The following is a 22,440-nucleotide window of genomic DNA, read 5'->3' as shown; positions in this document are numbered from 1 at the left end:
TGAGGGTTTTGCGACGTATATATATATATATATATATATATATATATATATATATATATATACGGATGAACGCAATAAAATATAACTTTGTTTCGCTGTGTTGATATTCATTTTCATTGAATAATGCGTATCTTTAAAAACAGTGTTTGGCATTTATTGAACGATTACAGATCAAAAGAAAGTCTGTCGGAAAATAAAAGGCGTTATTTAAAGAAAATGATTATTTCATTTCAGTGCATATTTCTATCATAAACATTATGAAAAAATGTGAAAGATTGTTTTAAATGTGTATATCAGTGTTATATATACCATATCATGCTCTCATTCCGTCCAGTCAATATTTGTATATTATTTTAGTGTGTCAATATTCTTTTGTATTTTTTAGTTCCGTAATGGGGGAAACTACTTATAAATAAATATTACTTAAAATTGTTTTAAACCATGGGTTAACGTTAAAATAACATCGCAGATTGTGTGTATCTGGTATGCGTATTTATTTAATATATGTTATACTAATAGAATTATGTTTAATGTCATCGCAAGCAAGTTATTTAAAGCAATGACGTCACACTACAATATACGTACATTTCGTGTCGCATATTAATGTGCATAATTCCCAATTTTGTCTATGTTCTTTTTGAAATAACCCATACTTTTAAAATTTAACAGTGGGATAATGAATAATTCTGTCTAGAGGTAGTATGTTTATTTGTGACTGAGTTCCTTTTATTTCGAGTTGATCTGTATTATATATTGTTGTATTTACGATTATGTAATTCCTTAGTTAACTTGAAACCTACTTGCAGGGACGGGTCACGTGATATAATGGGGGAGATGAAATACTATACGTGGCTAATTGCACAAATATCATAGTTATTCTAGACATATTGAAGAGAATAGAGTGGAAAGTGGATGTTCGATGTTGATGACCTCAGTGACCTGCATTCATAATATTGTACGTGTGTTCTAATAGAATTAAGTACTGAACTGCGATTGCAATAATGCTATCAACACGTACGAGTATGTTAAAAAATGTTGTCATATATGTTTATTTCTATATCTGTATTAACTACATGTGATATATTACATATAATTAAAGTTGTACAAGTTGAGTTCACTGACCTAGTCAAATCTTTATTACGTATTTTGATATTAGGTCATGACTCACCGATATATCGGATTGAATTATACGGCCCATCGTACGTGCATTCAAATGTGTTGTGATGGCCCATTGCTCTTTCATAGCCAGAGGGTTAACTCAATTACGCACGTACGAGCAGTCATAAATTTGTCTGACTCTGCAATGTAGTATGTCTTCTGTATGCACGACGTCGGAAATATTAAACATGCATACGTCAAAAAACATGACAATTTTCACCAGTTGCACGATTAATGGGCGACGTGACGAAAACTCGAAAAGGAATTCAATGTAACCGGTTAATGGTACAATTGTTTACGCGATAAACAGCGATAAATATTTAAGACGGTTGCCCTATAATATTGTTGCCATATTAAGAGCTATCGTTCGACGACACGGTACAACTCGGTGTGTTTAAGATAAAAACGTGCATCTTGCAATGGTATAATTGACATAATTATCTGACACCGAAAACAATTGAAATTACCCGCTCTTCATAAAACATGTGGACGAAGGTGTTACGAACGAGTCCGAATGTCTTCCTGATTTAGTAAATTTAGCGTCACGTTTACGTTTACACATCAGAACACGTTTCTTTGTTTACTTCAGAGGCAGAAGTGATATCAGCTCGTGATGGAATTATTATCCCGTCAATGAACGCAAACGTCCACAGAGAGCGAAACATTCTGCCCTGCATTTTCATTAAATATTTCAACAAGAATAAAAAACGTATAGTAATACGTTTTCCGAAATTATCCCAAAGCACAGAAACGCAACGCTTTGGTCGACACAGTCGCCATACTGCATTATAGTGCATAATATGAGGTTATTATGAGGATACCTCAAAGTATGCACGAAGACGGTACAGCGGAAGTATCGACCAACGCGCAGCGGCGTAGCATCTTTTCTTTCCAAGGACACATAATGGGAATAATGCCGAAATCCAAAGAGTTTAGAACAGAATTAGCGAACTTATTCGTGCTGAGTCCGGTCAACCCCTGGTGACAGCCATGTTTGTCTTTAATATTATAGGACGCTTACGCGCGTAATCATTCCATTTTTGGAATTTCGCATTTTCTTATATGGTAGGATGAAAATACCCTGTAAAATACCACAAAATCACGGCACGCTGTAACTTATGGCAATACAGTGACAGATGTATGATATTTACGTAAATTTACATCAGCCCCTTTGCATTACATTGCTCTCATAGTTGGCAATACATTCAACAGTTGATACATGGATAAACAGAGCCAGCATTTAACAATGGTGTATACACAGGACTACGCATAACACTGTAACAGTCTGCAAGACATTCTAAAAACGTGATCATCGCATTCTTTCCAATCGACTGAAGTGTCACAATCATCATGGAGATAGAATAGAATTTCATATACTCAATGTGCAAATATTTAAACAGTTTGATAATCGGGACTCAAATTTTGCTCTACTGAGCATGTTACTCCACTTATATGCAATGCCTTATGGGAGAGAACCTCCCATTCTATATAATAAATAAACTATAATCATCCTGAAACTTAAATTATATGTCACTTTGTTGAAATGTTTTCATAATTATGCTTCCTATCAATAGTACTTTGAAACCTTTTTGGCACAATCACTGGCACAATAACAAATAAATAATCCACAATAAAAAAATGTCAATTTTGACTATTTTTATAAATTTGAAACATTTTTTTATCCCGAAAAATCCGATGGCATGAACTCATAATGATGAAAGTTTGACAAATATGACCAATAATCTTGAATTTGGCTCGAATCTCCTTAACGTGTGCTGTATACGTCACATCAAAAACGGCTGTGGCGCTTTCGACAAAAAATCACGATAACTAACCGATTCAGTATTTCACTAACTTGCAGAAACACACACTTAACATGAAAGGTTGTTATAATTGTTTGATACATGCTTTTTGCATTGTACTCTCCATCGCCCGTTGGGCCACTTAATCTGGGTGGCATTTTCACAATGATTCATATACAGAGTTATGCCAGATTAACAAACAGCTGTGTGACATCGTGACAACTGCAAACTCTAAAGGAATTATTTATTAAGTACGATCGTGCCGTCGCTGGTATCCTTAATGCTACTTTGTTATTCGGGGGTTTAAAATAACACAATTTGACAACAAGGCAAATAATTTGGATTTTTTTTGAGTGATGGTTCCCTGTACAAAACTTGACATAATTCGTTAAATCAGACTGGCGACACAAACGTTATAACGCCTTAGTCGTTACATTCGGGTCGTTGTCGATATATGGGGCCCATGCAACATATCTAACGCGGGTAAAATACATTGCGTGTTTATATGGAATTCGAACCCACTTCTCACAAGATTGTGAAATTATAATGTGCAAGTTATGTGTAACATATTTATGAAACGTTATTCGTGAAAAACGATGGAGTTACAGTTTCTGATATAAAATATGACGGTAAATGTGATACAATTAATGTCTATGTTGATCTATCATCATCGCCCTGCTATGCTTGAATGGACGGCTTTGACAAAAAAAAAACAATCGCGTATCCGGATGCAACTTAGAAAACCAAAAATACTGTAAAATGACTAATTTTCATTGGGTTTAAATTTCACTGATTTATCATTTCAGGCATATTCAGTAGGTTTTATCATTTAGATAATGTGTTCTATGCTCAGTTTTACATATTCACTGGGTTTTAATTTAGCATATTTTCCAGTCAGCGAAATAAGCAAAATTATAACCCAGTGAATAATTAACCCTTTTACAGTACTACACCAACTATACTCTTGATTAGTGTCTTAGTTGAACTGAATCACAAATAACCTTATGAATTTAACATTCGAATTGTTAGGTTAAGCATGACAGTGAATTACATGGACGACATGTACCGTATAAACTATTGTGTTACCGTAACAATTATTGTAACTTAATGTATTAATAACGACTGGTATCAATATAGCGGATGAAGAGTTAAATAATACGCTATGTAAAGTCTTGTTTAATTGTAACTCTTAGCAATGAATTTAATTGATCAGTGGCGTGTAGATCATACACGAGGTATCATGCCTGTTGAACGAATAAATACATTCTGTGATTGCGGGACATGACATGATCGGTTTTACTGGAGTAAATAAATAACCAACTTATCAGTAAACTCGAATGTGACTTTATGCAAAGTCTTGTTTACTTTTAACTTCTAGCAATGGATCGAATGATCAGAAGTGTGCAGGTCATACACGAGGTGTCATGCGTGTTAAACGAATATATACATTCTGTGATTGCGGGACATGACATGATCGGTTTTACAGGAGGAAATAAATAACCAACTTATCAGTGACCTCGAATTTGTCGTACCCGAACACCATTGAATGCAGACATGAATGTGCTACTAGATTCATGGTTACGATTCATATGTTATGAGTGTCAAATTTAAAAGTAAACTTTCAAAGCCAATTAAAATAATTGCTAATTATGGTAACAGTGGCAATATATCCATTCAGTAGTTATTCTGACATAACAGTCAGTGTACGGGGATGGGGACAATAATCAAAGACCCACAGAAACCGCCACCCATCACACCACCAAGTACTAAGTCTAACGCGAATGGATCTGTGACATAACTTTATCTCATTACAGAAATACAACAAAATCTCCATGTGTGGACTTACAAGTGTGGTCCATGCTATGAAAGAATGACTGCAATTCAGTTTCGATGTAATACAACGCCATCAAAAGTACTAGAATGAGATAATATCGTAAGTTGGAAAGAAATCCGAACCGTGACAGGGTGAGATATATTATTGCATTTTATAATTTTGTTAAAAAGCTAATTCAACATGCCACAAATAATTGTCCCGTGTCTGATTACCATTATCCACTTAAAATAAACATAACTTTATAACTGTGTTATAACTTCAGAAAGTATGGTAATAACAATCACATATTGGAGGGAGCTAGACAGATGCATGTTTATATAGAAACCTATCTACCCATCGTGGAAGCTAAATGACCTATCCCTAAACAAGTGATGCTTACCTCGGAGTTAGTTACGACCCGAGGCTTGCAACTCTTTAAATCTTAACGCACTGTCTGTTGCAGTATGTCCGCCGCCATTCCGGTCATCTAAACAGTATATGTAAATATGAAGGCAGATAGAACAGCAAATCAGATTTAGATACTACCCTGGACAGTCACTTTGAGTAGTATAGAATCTAGGCGTTTAAACCGTCATGATTTATTGTTATTCGGAGCTATCGCTGCGATAATCAGTCGCATATAAACAGTCCACGTTTGAAGTTGAATTTGAAATCTTAACATTTTCGGCTGAATATTGTGATGCTGATCAAGTGGCGCTGAAACCTCTGAGAAGGTAAGACATCTCGATTCTATATGCACTTTACTTTCAGCTGTAACTTCCAGGTCAAACATTGTCAAATTAATGTCACGGAAATACGAAACCAAAGTGTACTTCATATCTGTCTTGTCTTCCATGATGCCTTCCAGGCAAGATGTATATGTCAATGTGTGTGTGTGTATGTTTGTGACATTATCAATGGGTATAATCATCCAAAATGGGGAATGAGGGGCATTTATAGTTAAATATTTTGGTTCCAGACGACAATGTTCGACAGTGTCACAACTGTCTTCCTCTTGAGTTATACGAACAAATGGCAAGTTCAAGGGTGATCGGTACACACGGTGTAGTGTGTCACATATTCCATGTGTGGGGGTATGTGGCACGGCAGGGCTATGAGACCATCGTTCTCTTTAATATCATGCGCCATCCCGAACACAAGCCTATAGACAACGTCAAATGTGCACGCTAATAAGAGTGTGGCACAATAACCCGGGTTAAGAACCGAACTTGACCCCGTTTTGTTTTAACCTCAGATAGGATTTGTACCAAAATCTGTTCTACGAACAGTCCATATCTAAGCCATTGGGCACATTGTGAAATAAATAAATATATAAATAAATAAATAAATAAATAAATAAATAAATAAATAAATAAATAAATAAATAAATAAATAAATAAATAAATAAATAAATAAATAAATCAATCAATCAATCAATCAATCAATCAATCAATCAATCAATCAATCAATCAATCAATCAATCAATCAATCAATCAATCAATCAATCAATAAATAAATAAATAAATAAATAAATAAATAAATAAATAAATAAATAAATAAATAAATAAATAAATAAATAAATAAATTAATTTAAATTTTCTCATAAAGTAGAGTACAGGTTGATTATTGCCAACATTCAAAATATAAAAAAAATGAGATGACATTGTTGTCCAGTTTTTCATTGACTGACATACCGGTATAACAATTGTTTGACCCACACATCAACAGTTTTCACCACAATGATCACCATTATCGTACGTGTGTATTCAGACACGCATTGTATTTTTTTAAATAAAAACACGAAACATGTATATTAAACCGTATAGAGATGAGTGCTGCATTTCAGAGGAGTATTACTTAAGCGTGTAGCTTTAGGATGAATATTACCAAGGGCAACTTGTTCTCGGTGGGTGTCTATGATTTTTCTAATTGACATGTGACATTAGTGAGTCATTATTAGTAACGATATATATATGTACATTCAGAACATATGTTAAGATAGATCTACAATAATCTCACTGGATTCATAGGGACACTGGCTGGAATTCACATTTAATAACGATTCCTTCACGTACCTGAATGACTGATATGCTACTAATCCTGTGGAACCGGTTGAAAAGTGTAGCAATATTGCCTTAAGATCTAGATCCGATTTCAGTTCCACATTATTAATAGAAAATGAGCCCGAGTCTAGCTTGTCATCGAGGTATGCAACGGCGATATTTGCAATATCATTTACGTTGATCACAATATTTGACCGCATATTGCTATTTTATTGGAAGCATGTTCGCGTGATTAAATACTTTTAAATACTTTTAAATTTTCAGACACTCTCTTATGACGCCCATTCCATAATACGTTTCACTGTCTGTATTGATTACGGCTAACGGCAAAGAGTGGAAAACAAATGGTACGCAATATGGTGGTTAGTTGGTTATAACAATAACCCGTGCCTTGGATACATTTCATTATTGCAATTGTCACATAGCTCGTCCAAGCTATTAATACATATTACCCAGCCATGTACAGAGAAAAACTACCGGTACAACTTAAGTTCACGCGTAGTAACGAATATATTAATTTGTTCGTTTAATTTCAACAAAAGTTAAGACGCATAGAAAAATGATAAGTAAGATTTATGTCACAAGCTGCGACCGCGGGGAAGAATTGAGTCCTATACGAATATCTCAGAAATGCAACGCATGTTGAATGTTTCACGCCTACTAATAAATTTGAGCACAGTCTGGCAGTGCAATTAATATTACTTTACGAACGAGGTATTCATTATGATGCAATACTTACTAGATTAAAACGATGAAGTTCAGTTTTATTAGTTTTCTTCTTTTTTTTATAAAATAACTAAAAAAGTGCATTTGACCGGGATTAGAGTTGGATAAGTAATATATGGATTGGAAGAAAAATAATATTTTGTGGAAGTATATTTAAATATTGAGCTCATAGTAATGGGAACGTGTAGTTTATGCAATGCTAGGTGAATTATTCAGTTGACCAAATTTAATACAAGCGAACAATATACAGATTACTGTATTGGCCGTCGATTTTGTTTCACATTTTGTAAAATATTATCGTCATGCGTGTTATGATATGCATATTGTGAGCGAATTTCTCTTAGCCACGCTTGCCTATTGGATCTCATATGTCACTGGACTGGGCGGGGGTTCTATGCATTTATATTAGCGACGAAGAAAGTACAACATTGCAATATAAAAATAATACCACCCAGACGATATAACCCGGCCAACGACATGTAGATGTCGGTCAACAATTTCACTAAAGCTTAATACTGTTTTTTTAAAAGAATAAAACGTATCCGATTATATTTGGCTCAATTGACTGATTTAAATGAATATTATGTTTACAATTTTAGAACTGTCATCGATGATAAAGATTATGAACAACTCTCCCCCACACATGTATTTAGCTGTCTGAGACGAATAGTCTCGGTGGTTTTATTATTGAACAAATATATGATGCAAAGACAGATCAAGCAAATACACACTTACAGAAAGACGCACTCATCCAGGGGTTTAAACAGAATACCACTTAATAAAAAAACGTCCGGAACTCAAGACGCGACTATTTTGAGTAACGCAAATGTTCTGAATATAGCAACTGTGACATTCCATATGTGTCAATCATGGAACGTCGAATATATATCAAATCAAATCACATTCCTACAGAATAATTGTCACAGTTAATATTTCTGCCGATGAAATTTAATAAATTGGGGTTACGTCTAATGAGTCTAGGTCCTGCAATTTCATGACTAACGCTAACACCGTGACTTGTATTAAAACAGATATTCAATGAATACTAAATTATCAACCCAATCAACATTTGAGCTTCAGAATATTATGCTGATAATTGTGTGTCGGATACAAATCTCAAACATGAATGATTATGAGCATTCCTGAGCTGGAAAAATGTCAACGTCCATACGATACACAGTACAGAGTTTTTGTTAGATGCATGGTTGAATACATTTAAAGATATCAAATTAATTAAATTAATCTCAATGTCACACGGGTGGGTTGTGTTACTATTTGGATCATTACAAAGGCTATGCATACATATAGTGAACTATTTTGTTACGAATCTGTCTACACTATTTGTGGTTTTATCGTTGCTGCAATCGGACGTACATATGTTTGGAATACTTTACGTATACGAAAAAAAAAAATAATTCGAAATTGCTAAAAGCAGTCCGAAGCGTTAAATCGTTCATTTTTGAACATGAACTCTAGTTAATGCAAAGCACAGCAAAGCAAAGAGAGACGTCCCCCAAAAGAATTCATTGGTTTATTAAAACTGCGCTTGCAGAGTTTAATTATCAACATTTTTTTTATATTTTATCTACTCATCTCACGCGTAAACTCAAGTTGGCATATGATGACGTCACTGTATACGTTTATGTGGTTCTAGATTTCCGGTTAATCGCCGGGGAATGACAATGATGCCCGGTCTTTTTATCACCCAAGGTTACTCATAAAATGTCGGTATTAAAGTGTCATCTAATGAACATTCGTGGTAACAAATTTATACTGTATGCGTTTTATTGTGTAATTTACAATAGCAACAGTGGCAGTTTATGTCGAGTCAAGTTGTATGTTTCCACGTATGAATTAAACGAGTGCTCTCGAACGCGTTACGCGTGCGCAGAAACCATTTATTTGCATCTTATTTACGATACTAAATACATAGTTGTAATATTTATCCATTTATGCTCGCTAAAGAGTATAGTATTCCACGTGCACCTTATGGAACGATACATCGAATCCTAAGGTAGTTTTGGTAAAATTCAGGTCAGATTAATTTATTTCGATTTATTGAAGTGAATACTCTTTGACAGCAGCCATTTTTAATTTCTCTCAAGTCATTACTAGTCTGTGTTTCTTAAGAAAATGTCGAATTATTAGTGAATAACTGGACTACACGTAATCGACACTCATTTCACTGAACAAATATTTCGAATTACTTACGTCGGACTGAACATTATCACTGTCTAATACGTGATATTATAAACATTGTCCCAACTGGGCATTTATGGATATGCATTTATATGATATAACGGCGTGTAAATACTTTCACGTGTTTTAGAACGAGAACTGTTAGTATCTGGTGTAACTACGTACATTAGTTGTACATTTTTAGTCGTCGATATTATTATTTTATTATAGTTTTAAGGTATAATTAACAATGTCGAGTTTAATCCCCCACCTGCTACCAGAAAACACATTCTTGTTATAACTAGTGGATCACAATGCACAACACGTATTAGGAATTTTAAGCGAATAGTTTCCCTGTAAATCTCTAGACTTCACGCTACATAATAACGGTACTTATATCTATATTTATATTGATCTGTGTTATTTAAAGTAGTTTGCTACCATAACAATTGATCACAGTAAATCATTCAAAATTGTTGTGTAGTGATTCATATACATGTATGTCATTCATATTTAAAGTTTTACATTTACGGCCATTTTGAAACATTTTCTATAGGAATCAATGTAAACACATTATTCCATTGATAACTTAGACCAATATTTTAAATTTATTTCAATGTAGACGTCTTAACACTACATATCATTGTTAGCATTGGACACCGAACAAAATTTGTAAATACGACGGATTGTCTCTCGCTATATTGAAATGTTGATGGGGAATTTCCCATGGAGTGTATTAACTCCCCGTACGAATCTTGTTTGCTGCCGTTGTTGTGCTATACAATTTAGATGAAGCCAGGATGGCCCAACGCCATATTACCTTTTGAAAGCTCGTCATCTTGACATTGAAATTAAAACAAGAAATTTAAGTTCAAAATCAAATCATTCCGTTTTTGCGACAAACATTTGGTGCGCAGCTTACATACAATTACGTGAGTTCTCGCAGTGAACGGATAAACACTTATTGCAGTGGGAATGTATGAGTTCTCTGGTGATATTTATACCCGGATCATGTAGGTGTCAGAAAGTTAATGTACTATAAGTAAACTGTAGAACAAATCAAACTGTGACATTATTCACGTGATCAATACCGGGCATTCTACTCTAGGACAGAAGTAATTGCTTTAGCGATGTGTTATTACTATTCACTCATGAACTTTTTATCCATAAATTAAACCAAGCTGACATTAAACTATCCTGACATTAAACTAAACAGCAAGACCGAAGAATCCCCACTGTTGACGCTGGTGCTTCACGTACAACACCTGCTAGATTGCTGAATTCTGCATACATTTTGAATATTACATTTCTGAAATATTTTCCAACCCACCAGCTAGATAAGATATAAGGATGTTCAAATGATCAACGATGCAAAGACGTCCGGGCACATAAAACCAATTTAAAAAATACACATGAATGTTCGCAGCTGTCTGCGATAACTTTTCTCTTTTTACGACAGTGTTATAGGGTAACTAATCATTATATTTCACAAGAACTACATACAGACGCCATTTGACCCAAATTCTTTCAAGCTGTCTGTGCTACACGCATGCGCTTGCTGTACAAGACCAACCATGGTCGTATCTATATTGTATCACCATGTTTCACCCCACATGAGGCGACACACGTCACAAGGCATGGCATAGTTACCGAAATATATATAATCGTATATTTTTCTGATAAACTAGTATATCGGCGATACACATGGTGCGCGTAAAGTATAGCAGGCAAAAAAATAAAGTAAATAAATAAATAAATAAATAAATAAATAAATAAATAAATCAATAAATAAATAAATAAATAAATAAATAAATAAATAAATAAATAAACAAATAATTAAATAAATAAGTAAATAAATAAATAAATAAATAAATAAGTAAATAAATAAATAAATAAATAAATAAATAAATAAATAAATAAATAAATAAATAAATAAATAAATAAATAAATAAATAAATAAATAAATAAATAAATAAATAAATAAATAGTTTACAGAAAGCCATACGGCCACGTGGACATACAGTCAAAGAGGCGAATACTAATAATAGAAGCGTTCAGTTGCGTGTATTTAACAGACATAGCCTAGCAACTAACAAGTATACATATACAGCTATCACACTGTCCTATTTATGTAAAAGCAATAACATATGTTTGTTAATATTAATAGTATGTTGTATACCGGCGCATTTGCCTAAACTTTGAAATACAATGAAGTCAATTAATGCTATGTTACATTGGCTTGAAATTTCACCATATTTATGTATGCAACGACCAATCGTACACATATCTTTCTAGTATGCAATGCCAACTGTGGAACGATACAGTAGAATGCGACTGTAAATGCGATGTTTAATAACTATTGTCATTTGAGTACACCGGGTGTATAACAGGTTAAATATGTAAAGAACACAGTTATATATATACTAGTGAATAAGACGTGTATATTGACGCAAGACAATACAGACTAGTAACACGGTACTATACTTCATTATATGTTAAAATTACAATGTCTATAATTATCACTGACTTTTATTCCAACACAATAACATATATCGTATCGATGTTCATATACTGCCAATGGTTTTCGAATAGGTATTCGCCAGTGGCTATGGCACCCCACTAAATTCCTGTCACACATATCCTAGGTTGCTTTCGATAACTAGTTTCCGTCCAGGCTCGTAAATGGTTAACCATGAACATGAAGTATAATACGCTTCCGGTAACAGAATTTGTAGTCGCAGGGCATAAATTCGACCACGTGCCATATATATAATATAAATAAATAATGAAGTATAACTGATTACATTATACAAATGTTCACCCCAACAGACGTGGACATATAGTGTTAGTGACGCGAAGAGCACATTGTCTCTAAAACTGTATGTCCACCTCTGTTGGGGCAAACATTTGTATTATTATAACGAATAAATTTAAAACAGAAATTGTGTTACTCAATCGTCACAGTCTCCCAGATCACGCTCGTAGAGCTGAATGCTTGTATGAACACAAATATACAACTTGATATATTGTCAAAACACATAAAATACGTAACAAAATAAAAAAAAAAGCCGTGCCGTCACACGCAAAGTCCACTCAGATTCTTTAGGTTGACAGACTGCGCAATCGCAGATCAAATGTCGCGCTGGCGATACGGAAAGCGCGACTAAAAATCACGCGAAATCGCTACAAAATCCTATTTTTCTTTCCAAAAGATAGTCAAATAGTGAACGCAAACCTGGCAAACTAATTATTTGATGAATATTACCGCGTATCGTGTTTCCTTGACAAGTTATTGGCGTAAATAAGGTGAATTCGGGAATAAGGTGCCCGGATGGAGATAGACGTACGAGTATGTCAATAGGTCGACACAGGAATATGTCTACCTGTAATGCGTGAATCTGATTGGCTGTCATGTTCATGAAGTATAATAATCAGCAATACCCAGGGACTGTCCGAATGTAAACATTATGCCGGCATGCTTTACATAATGAAAACAATGATTATATAACATAGCTATATTCACACACGAAATTTAGACACGCCTAAAATTTGTCTAAGGTCCAAAATTTGTCTAAGTGTATAAGGCCGGCCTTATTCTCCGATATGAAAGCACCCAGTGTCACACCTAAGGCCGGCCCATTTTTTTGTTGTTGAATAAATAAATAAAGAGTTTCATTTACAGTTGACCATGTCGTTCAAAATGAATAACCGAAACAAACATACAGATGATTTAGAAGGCATGAATAAAGAAAGACTTGCAAAAGAGAAATCGTACATAGAAGCCGTCCAGTCTGGCGATGCAGCCGCTGTTAAACAATTTATGCGACAGAAATCAACCTTTGATATCGATGCTACAGATGGCAATGGAAAAAATGCACTGGGTTTAGCAATTATCAACGGACAACTAGGTAAGTGGTATGAAGGACATTTATTCGCGATTGACATTGAGAGTTCACATATATCATTCTATAGGTGTTTTTGTGAGATAAGCGAACAAAGCTTTCTAAAAGATAACTGACTATTGTTAGTATCATTTTAAAGTAAATTGTTATATGTTTAATATTAAAAAAAAAAATCAGCAAATAAATGATGTACACGTTAACTTACAGTAGATTGTAGATATACATTTCAAATGTTTAAAAACGAAATTGTTGCCTTATAAAATAAAAGACATGAATAAATTTTCCTGAGTAATTTCACATAAAGTATAACAAGACCAAGAGCGGATAAATATAGTATGCATGAAGCGATACATTATTATTCATTAATTTATACATTTACCAAATATAATTCGTTGGGAACCATAGCAATAGCTTATTATAGTGAAGTGTTCACTATAGCAAAGCACTTATTACATTGGCTTTACGTGTTCATTATACCAGGAAATTCATTATAAAGGTGTTTATAAATGTATATTCCCAGAAGCGGTATGTTTTGTTTTTTATTCGTCCATGATATACAAAAAAAGGCAACGCTTGTTGAATTCATTATTACTTTGTGTTGTGTCTGTAAACTTGACATAATATTATATATAACAGATATTATAAAACTACTTCTGCAACACGGAGTTGAGTTGGGTGATGCGTTGCTACGTGCAGTAGATGTGAACTTCGTCAAAGCAGTTGATGTTATTTGTCAGCATATTAAATTACTGAAGGTGAGCAAGTTGTTAATGATTTAATGTTATTTGTTCGTAAGCCATAGGTCACATTGTTGATTTTTTTGTTACTATTGTGTATGTTCATGTTTATTTTGTGTATTTTTCAACATGCTAAAGTAATGACAATATGCAATTTTAATGTATGTCATCAGGTGGTTGCCGGTCATTGCGAGATCTCGCGCATTGCGTGAAAGGCGCGGACCGAACATCCGCCTCAAAAATCGAACGATTTGATTTTGAACTTCATATCTCAATATTTCAAAGAAGAAATGCTTGTTTTTGAAAGGGGGATATTGCGTTGAAAATCCGTTAGTTCCTCAAAATCAAATCCCACGCGATGTTTTGACGTCATTGCAACGATATGACCATTGCTTGTCACGCATAACACGAGAGCTCGCAGTGAACGGAGAATGACCAATCGAGATACGCTTGTACATTTCATAATGACTACCGTGCTGACTTACGTGTTGATATGTATACGAACATTTGATGTAAATTGACGGAACTTTCCAACTTCAGTCTAACATATGCTTCTTATTGTCATTATGAATGTTATTTTAACAATTGACTTATCATGTATGTATTTTCCAATCATCCGGATCATTGTAAAATGTATAACACTGTAGTGCTTTTACGAGTAGTATCATGATATAAATCGTAAGACTATTGCCTTGTCACATATGTTAATGTTACACCATTGGCTAACACAAACACTGAATAGATTGTCTGTGTTATTGGTTCTAATACAAACCTGCCATATTCTATTAATGATAACTACTGAAAGAGACATATAGCTATTTACTTAGGACAGCGATTAACTTAACAAATATCCCTATTTTATATAATATGTATCCGTCCGAGCTGGTTTTATTTCACCGTTCTACTGTGTTATAGCACCTTCTTTTCGACCTCATTCCAGGAGGATGACGTGGATCATATTAACGCATGCGCAGATAATGAGGACTTTCCACCTGGTCAGACGCCATTGATTCTAGCTGCCGATCGGAATAACTATGACATATGCAAAGTAAGTAGGCGTATAAGTGCAAATTCATGGGTGATAATAGATTATTGTATTAATCATTGAGTGAAGCTAGTTTACAGTAAATTACTTTAGGTTTTATGTTTTGTCAACAAAAAATATTTAGATTTGATTACTTGACTAAACCACTTTGAAATGTGTAGCAAAGTATATAATTGTACTAAAAAATCCGAATTTAAATATATTCCTGGTAATTAAAACAAAATAATATTGGTGAAATCAAGTCGCAAATTAACGATTCTCTTTTATGTTTTGTTTTCACTACTCGACTAACAGATCCTATTACAGAATGGAGCAACAATAGAAGATCCAGACACCGATGTCACATTAGCTTCCGCTCATGGTCTACAGAGATCACTGCGCGAACTACAGATCTACAAAGCCATTGCCAGCGAATCGTTTATCTGCCTGACAAGCCACGATCCAATCAACACTGCTTTTCAGTTGAGTCATAGATTGAAAAAGATGGCCAAGAAGGATGTCGAGTTTAGTCCCGAGTACGAGAAACTAGAGGAAGAGTGTCAGACGTTTGCAGCCGAATTATTGAAGCAGACTCGTAGCGAACACGAAATAACTACAGTATTGACCCACGATCCCGGGGTGTGGGCCAAGTCTGATGAAGTAGATACCATTATGCCTCATAAAGCCGCCTTAGCAGTCAAATATAAACAGAAGAAGGTGAATAATTTCTGTATGTCCTCCCATCTACATGTCCGTCATTTTATTTATTTATTTATTTATTTATTTATTTATTTATTTATTTATTTATTTATTTATTTATTTATTTATTTATTTATTTATTTATTTATTTATTTATTTATTTATTTATTTATTTATTTATTTATTTATTTTAGTTTGTTGCAAATCCAAGTTTTCAACAATTGATGTACAATCGATGGTACCGTGGTATTACTGGCTGGGACGAATGGACGTTCTCTAAAAGATTCCTCTTTTCAGTTGGTATCATAGCTGGATGTCCGTTCCTGTCTATCATGTACCTTGTGTATCCTTTCAGGAAGCTTGACACGTTACTACATGTACCGTAAGTTTATATAAGTTTTTTTGTTTTTTTCATTCTACTACGGAAAGAGAGTCGGTCACGTGGAATAAAATAAATCATAATAAAAATATATCTGCTTTCAGGTACGTGATGTTCCTAATGAATAGTGCCTCTTCACTAGCCTTCCTCTTTCTCATTATTCTTGTTTTGTTACGTGTTGAGTTATGGCCTATTGTGGGGTTTGCCGCTGTCCAACCAACGTCCACTGTTGACAATAAAGTAGCACTGGCCTTTCTTGACGAACTTGACGTAGGACATGGACGCGATCCGACCATACCTGAATGGCTCATGATTGTCTTTATACTAGGTAAGTTTGTTAAGGGAATAGAGGATGACACGTCTCCATTATTACGTAAAACGTGGACAAGAACGGAGATATGTTCAATAAACGCAGTTGGGCCATTATTTGGGTAGACAGCCCATTCCCGTGATAATGGGAAGTGCGAAGTATTTTATTTCAAATTTTATATATAGAGCAAATATCGAAAATCAGAATATACGAACACATTAACCTTGGCAAGTTACTTGTGTGATCATCATACCAACAAATATACCCTTGGAAAGAATTATCATCCAAGAAACATTTAACGTGTGACCTAACCAACACATTGTCTATGTGTCATAACGCGTGCATGCGTTTACCAATTATTTTGATAATTTCAAAATGTAAATTTCTTCCAGCAATGACGTGGAGGGAATTCAAGGAGATATGGTCAGGTGGTATAAAAAACTATTGTAGTGACACATGGAACGTCTTAGATTTTCTACAGCTTGGTCTTTATTGGGCTTCCTTCACTTTCTTCTTTTATGCAATGGGAATTGAGGTAATGTACACTATTTCATAGGAAGTTGTAATCTTACTTGTTTGTCGACAGTGTATACATTAATGGTACGTACCAAAGTGGACTACGTGGAACACAAGAAACCGTCTATCCTACTTATTTGTTATCCTGTGCATGCTATCGTCTGTTTGTTTGGTTGGCATTTCTCTACGTATCACGTGCGTTCTGTTTCTGAGTCTAATTGCCACTGAAATATTTGTTGTCGCACTCTAAACTATGCCAGACATATTACTGGATGGAATAGATTGTTTGTTCTATTTCAGGCTACAGCGGATCCAGATATCACACCGGCAAACGATACATCATGGTGGAACATAACTGTTAGTAATGTTACTTTGTATGACCTGATTGAAACATTCGAGGAAGGGGCGGACGAACTGATGTCCGAGCCGTTAGCACCTGAAAATATAATTGCGTTTGGCCGAGCCCTGTTTGCAAGCACCAGTGAATTCTTTTACAGTGCTGTGAATAATGAAGAAACCAGAATGCAATGGCCAGGAAGTGACCCAAATCTAATTGCTGAGGCTCTCTTTGCTATGGCAAACATCATGAGTTTTCTACGATTGATCCACATCATGGTGATCAACCGACACGTGGGCCCTTTGCAGATTTCATTGTCTGGGATGATCTACGATATTGCTAAGTTTTTGTGCATATTCTTTTTAATGTTATTGGCGTTTGCTGTTGGTTTGACACAACTCTACAAGTTCTACGCCAGCGATAGCTCCTTTGCATGTATCACTGAAAATATCGAAGACAGTGGAGCTAAATACAGGTGTACGCATCCGTTTGATGGGTAAGCATACTGTTATGTGTCACAAGAATTACATTCAGCTCTTCTTGTGGATAGTCTTTGTTAAACAAATCAATTAATACTTATAGAATTGGTAAATTTTCAGATGACAGGACGACCCATACTTATCACTTATTGATGTCAAGCTACCAATCATTCCAATTAAAAAGTTGAATATGGAAATTAGAAAACCGAGAACACTGTTCACTATAGTTATTCCTTATTGCATGTAGTCGATATGTTATATCTTAAGATAGTGAATTATTCTTTTCAACACATGCTTTCAATATTTATTCGACACTACACAACTGTGCACGTGTGTTTAAATAGTATTAGATTCTACTACGCCTATACATATGTAAAATAATTAATTATCGAAAACAATATGCTAATCGCAACTGAAACATATTGCTAATAAATAATATATAATGTGCTTATTGATGTGAACTTTATTTTACCGAATTCATGTCATATAAATCATGTTTTAATTTTTCATGTTAGTTTGATGCAAACTGTGAGGACGCTATATTGGTCTCTGTTTGGCCTAATCGATTTAGAAGTACTCTCCGTAGAAGCCGACCATTCCTTCACGGTGTCTGTTGGAGAATTAACCTTTGCACTCTATCACGTATGTGCTATAATCGTATTACTCAATGCTTTGATTGCAATGATGAGTAACACGTACACTCGGGTGGAAGTAAGTGTATTATTATCCCATGTTTTTGAACATGTGAACAATAAATATTATGCTTTACTTTTACATTTTATTCATAGTCTACTTGTTATTTATGTATATATTATGAGTCTTGTTTTGGGGATATTATTCAAAATTTTTAAACAAACACAAATTATTGGACAACTAAGTGAAGAATGTCACATGGCACACAATTATACTAATATAATGCATTTTTTTAAATAGTCGAGGTAACAAATTACCTAGTGTAACCATTTGGTTATGCGAATTTCACTGCAAGTTGATAATAAATGGGTTAAATTATTAAATAGTTGTACTAGTTTTACTGCAGTATTGTGGCTATGTGGTTGCTGTGACAATACAAGGAAATGTGAAATAACCGGGAGACACCAACAAGTTAAGATAAACAGAGTAAGAAAGTGACTTTACAAAATAGCATCAGACAGGCACTTAATTCAGTATGCTACATGTCTTTATCGTCTATAGGAAAACGCCGATGCAGAGTGGAAGTTCTATCGCACAGTTTTGTGGCTGGGATTCATGGGATCTGACACTGTTTTACCACCACCTTTTAATCTAATTCCAAGCACTAGAAGCATAAAACGAGTCTTGTCTTGCGACTGTTTCCACAAGAAAACTAAGAAGGTATATCATAAATATATTTTGAATATGCCATGTCAATACTTTAATATATCTGCTCTGTATTGCATGTATTGCTTGTTTTTAGCTTCATTCGTCGATAGTTACAGTATTGAAATAGGCAGTGCGTCAACAGACATTACGCAGTCTAGGAAAATGAGTACACTATGCAATGGTGGAAAATATAATGAGACGCTGAGAGTAGCTCATTAACGTGTTCTTTTTAATTAGAAAATTCAAATCTAACAAAAACTTTAACCACAATTAAAATCACATTTGATTTTGAATACAGCACGTTGGGCAGAGATTTATTGCGTAACTTTGACACTGTTTCAATGTAAAGATTCAATTCTACCAAGCGGCCATATACGTCTTCTGGTGAAGGTTAAAGGATATACTGCAAATAATATGAGCTTATTACGAGGATACCTCAAAGTATGCGCCACGAAGACGGGTAAAAATACGATTGATATATATCTTACCTCGGGACAATTACTCCTGATTGTAGCAAAAACAACGGCAATTTGTATCTTGAAAACACAAACTAATTTGGAATTTGATAAACGTGAAATATATATTATTATAATTAACATATATAATTATCATATATATATATATTCCTTTTTCTCAGGACAACTCTGATATTATTGAGAGTCTACAGACGCAGTATGAGGTAAACTAGTAAATACATTATTATCTGGCACCAGCAATATGTGCATATCAATAAATCTTCAAGTCAACGTTGCCATTTTTCAAAAAAATAAACCCATATATTTATTTTATCTCGATTTACAGGCCGTACTCCGTCAGCTGACTTTACGTCACATATCTGATAAGCGTGCCGATGGCTACGAAGAAGAAGGCGCAGGGGTGACACAAGCAGACATCATGGCGATAAAACAAGATATGTCAAGTTTCAGGTATAGCAAAAATGTCAAAAATATGCTTGGCAGATATTCTGAAAAAAACGAAATAACATTTTTGCAAAGTATTCATCCCATAATTTTAAGACAATCAGGTGTGCTTAATAATGATTACATACCGACCTGTACGTTGTCAGACGTACTAGTATTCAGTCATTAATAATAATGATACACTGAGTCATGCGTACTGTTAAGATTATACCTTGGTGAGCATATATTATTGGTTCGGAGATACAGCAGATACTTAGAGGTAGAAATAAACGTGACGCGACTACGTTTAGTATCATATATCGTCACATGTATAAACTTAAATAAGGTGTGTCTTCTCTTGTTGTGTGACCTGTCTAGAAGATTCTGGTATACGGTGGATACTAAACATTGAATACATTATTTTTTATAAACATATTCTGATGCATATTATATTATAGTTTTAAGCAGTTTTGCGTTACCACGTCGCTGAATATTTGATTTTTATTTCATGTTTCAGGTTTGAAGTCAGCACAAGTATAAATAAAATGAATACTGTCCTCGTCAAAATGTTGTCTCTGATCGAGAAGGGCGTAGTACCTGATGACGATAGTGCGCCCTCATTGAATAGCGCCGAAAGTTATGAGACTTCACTTGGTGATCTCACGGATGTTGGCGCGATTCCCTCAAAGCGTTTTTATGACAATAAAGAAACTCACATTTAAAGTTATGATAGACAGATAAAAGAACGTCAGAAGGAAGTAATCATGATTCACGTCACTTTTCATATAGTTAGGTATCTTTATATTTTTATCCTAAATTTGTACGAATTCTGGAATTAACATTAATTAACTGTTATTCGACACGCATTTTTAATTCAGATGACCTGTATGTAATATGTTCTTCATTAACTTTATTATACTTACTTCTCTGAAGGCTGCCTAATTTCTATGATTTCAACAAGTAAGCTTATTTTGCCAACTATTGTAATTTCACTATGTAGTTCAAGCATTTATTTATTAAATGAATGTTAAGTAAAATATTTCTTGCGTCATAATTACGTATAGAAAATTAATTAATTATTGTTTCAAGCACAGTAATCGGGTAATAATTGCGATTGACATGTTTTCTCCAATCATTGTTTGAATGTGGTCTTATTTCGTGGCGATATCCGATTATTGGAACTGGAAGTTACACATCAAATATACGTCGTCAGAATCACAAAGAGCTTACATGCCTTTATCGGGAGGACTTCCTTAAGCCTAACTCTAACCTTTCCCTGTCTTATTTAATTGTATTTGTCTCTACTTTAGAAACCTGGACATATAAAATTGAAATGTGTGGGCGCAGGCGAGGGTTAGGTTTAGGGTTAGGTTTAGGATGCCACCTTTATCAACTTCTTATGGTGAATAAGAAAGTTAATATGACGACTGCCCTCTATGTTGTAATTTTATGAGAACAAAATACATATACTTCATCTACCATATATAGTGTTAAATCAAATGAACCAATATGTTTGAAGCTACTAGTGATAACATTGTAATCATTCTGACCAAATGAAGAACAAAACGCGAGTTGATATCATAAACATAAACATATGTATCCAAATAGTTTGTTTAAGATTTTCCAACTTATAAGCGTGTAAATGAAAAAGTTATACCATATTTTTCAGGTATCGAGAATTGACAAATGTCATCTTTACCTTATAAATCGTGTTTACATAACTCATAGTGTTTTTACCTCACATAACCACCAAACATCATACAGTCATAGCTTTGATTCTCTGTGTTTACAGTATTCGAGTTTAAATTTGTTTAAAAAAATACAAAAGAGCTCGTATTCACTTGCTTGCTGGTCCCCATTGTTTTTGATTCTAATTAGTTTAATAAATATCAACCCTTTAGCTGTAGATATCAAAACTAAATTTATAGAAAGAAAACAACCACGTATTTATGAATTGTATAGGGAGTGAATGGCACGTTGCGACAGACATATTGTATCAAGTTCTGAGCAGCAGTAACGAATGTTATCTACAATAAATCAAGTTCAGGAACAAATATGATTGAATAAAAACATATAC

At 34.2% G+C, this 22,440-nt stretch overlaps 1 protein-coding gene across 1 annotated transcript; it reads left to right on the top strand.

The window, feature by feature from the left end:
• The first annotated feature begins 5,260 nt into the window (after positions 1-5,260).
• LOC102803623 (short transient receptor potential channel 4-like) lies at positions 5,261-21,400 on the top strand. Its single transcript, XM_085499715.1, has 14 exons — positions 5,261-5,507; positions 13,423-13,648; positions 14,279-14,397; positions 15,320-15,427; positions 15,719-16,120; positions 16,297-16,484; positions 16,586-16,809; positions 17,184-17,326; positions 17,608-18,140; positions 18,639-18,834; positions 19,318-19,476; positions 20,102-20,143; positions 20,266-20,390; positions 20,881-21,400. The coding sequence occupies exons 2-14, from the start codon at positions 13,429-13,431 to the stop codon at positions 21,083-21,085; spliced, it is 2,664 nt and encodes an 887-aa protein (XP_085355841.1). The 5' UTR covers positions 5,261-5,507; positions 13,423-13,428; the 3' UTR covers positions 21,086-21,400.
• The last annotated feature ends 1,040 nt before the right edge of the window (positions 21,401-22,440 follow it).

The sequence above is a fragment of the Saccoglossus kowalevskii genome, chromosome 5 (assembly GCF_978046115.1).
Source record: "Saccoglossus kowalevskii chromosome 5, keSacKowa6.1, whole genome shotgun sequence".
NCBI classification, from domain to species: domain Eukaryota; kingdom Metazoa; phylum Hemichordata; class Enteropneusta; family Harrimaniidae; genus Saccoglossus; species Saccoglossus kowalevskii.
This window is presented reverse-complemented; position numbering and strand designations above follow the sequence as displayed.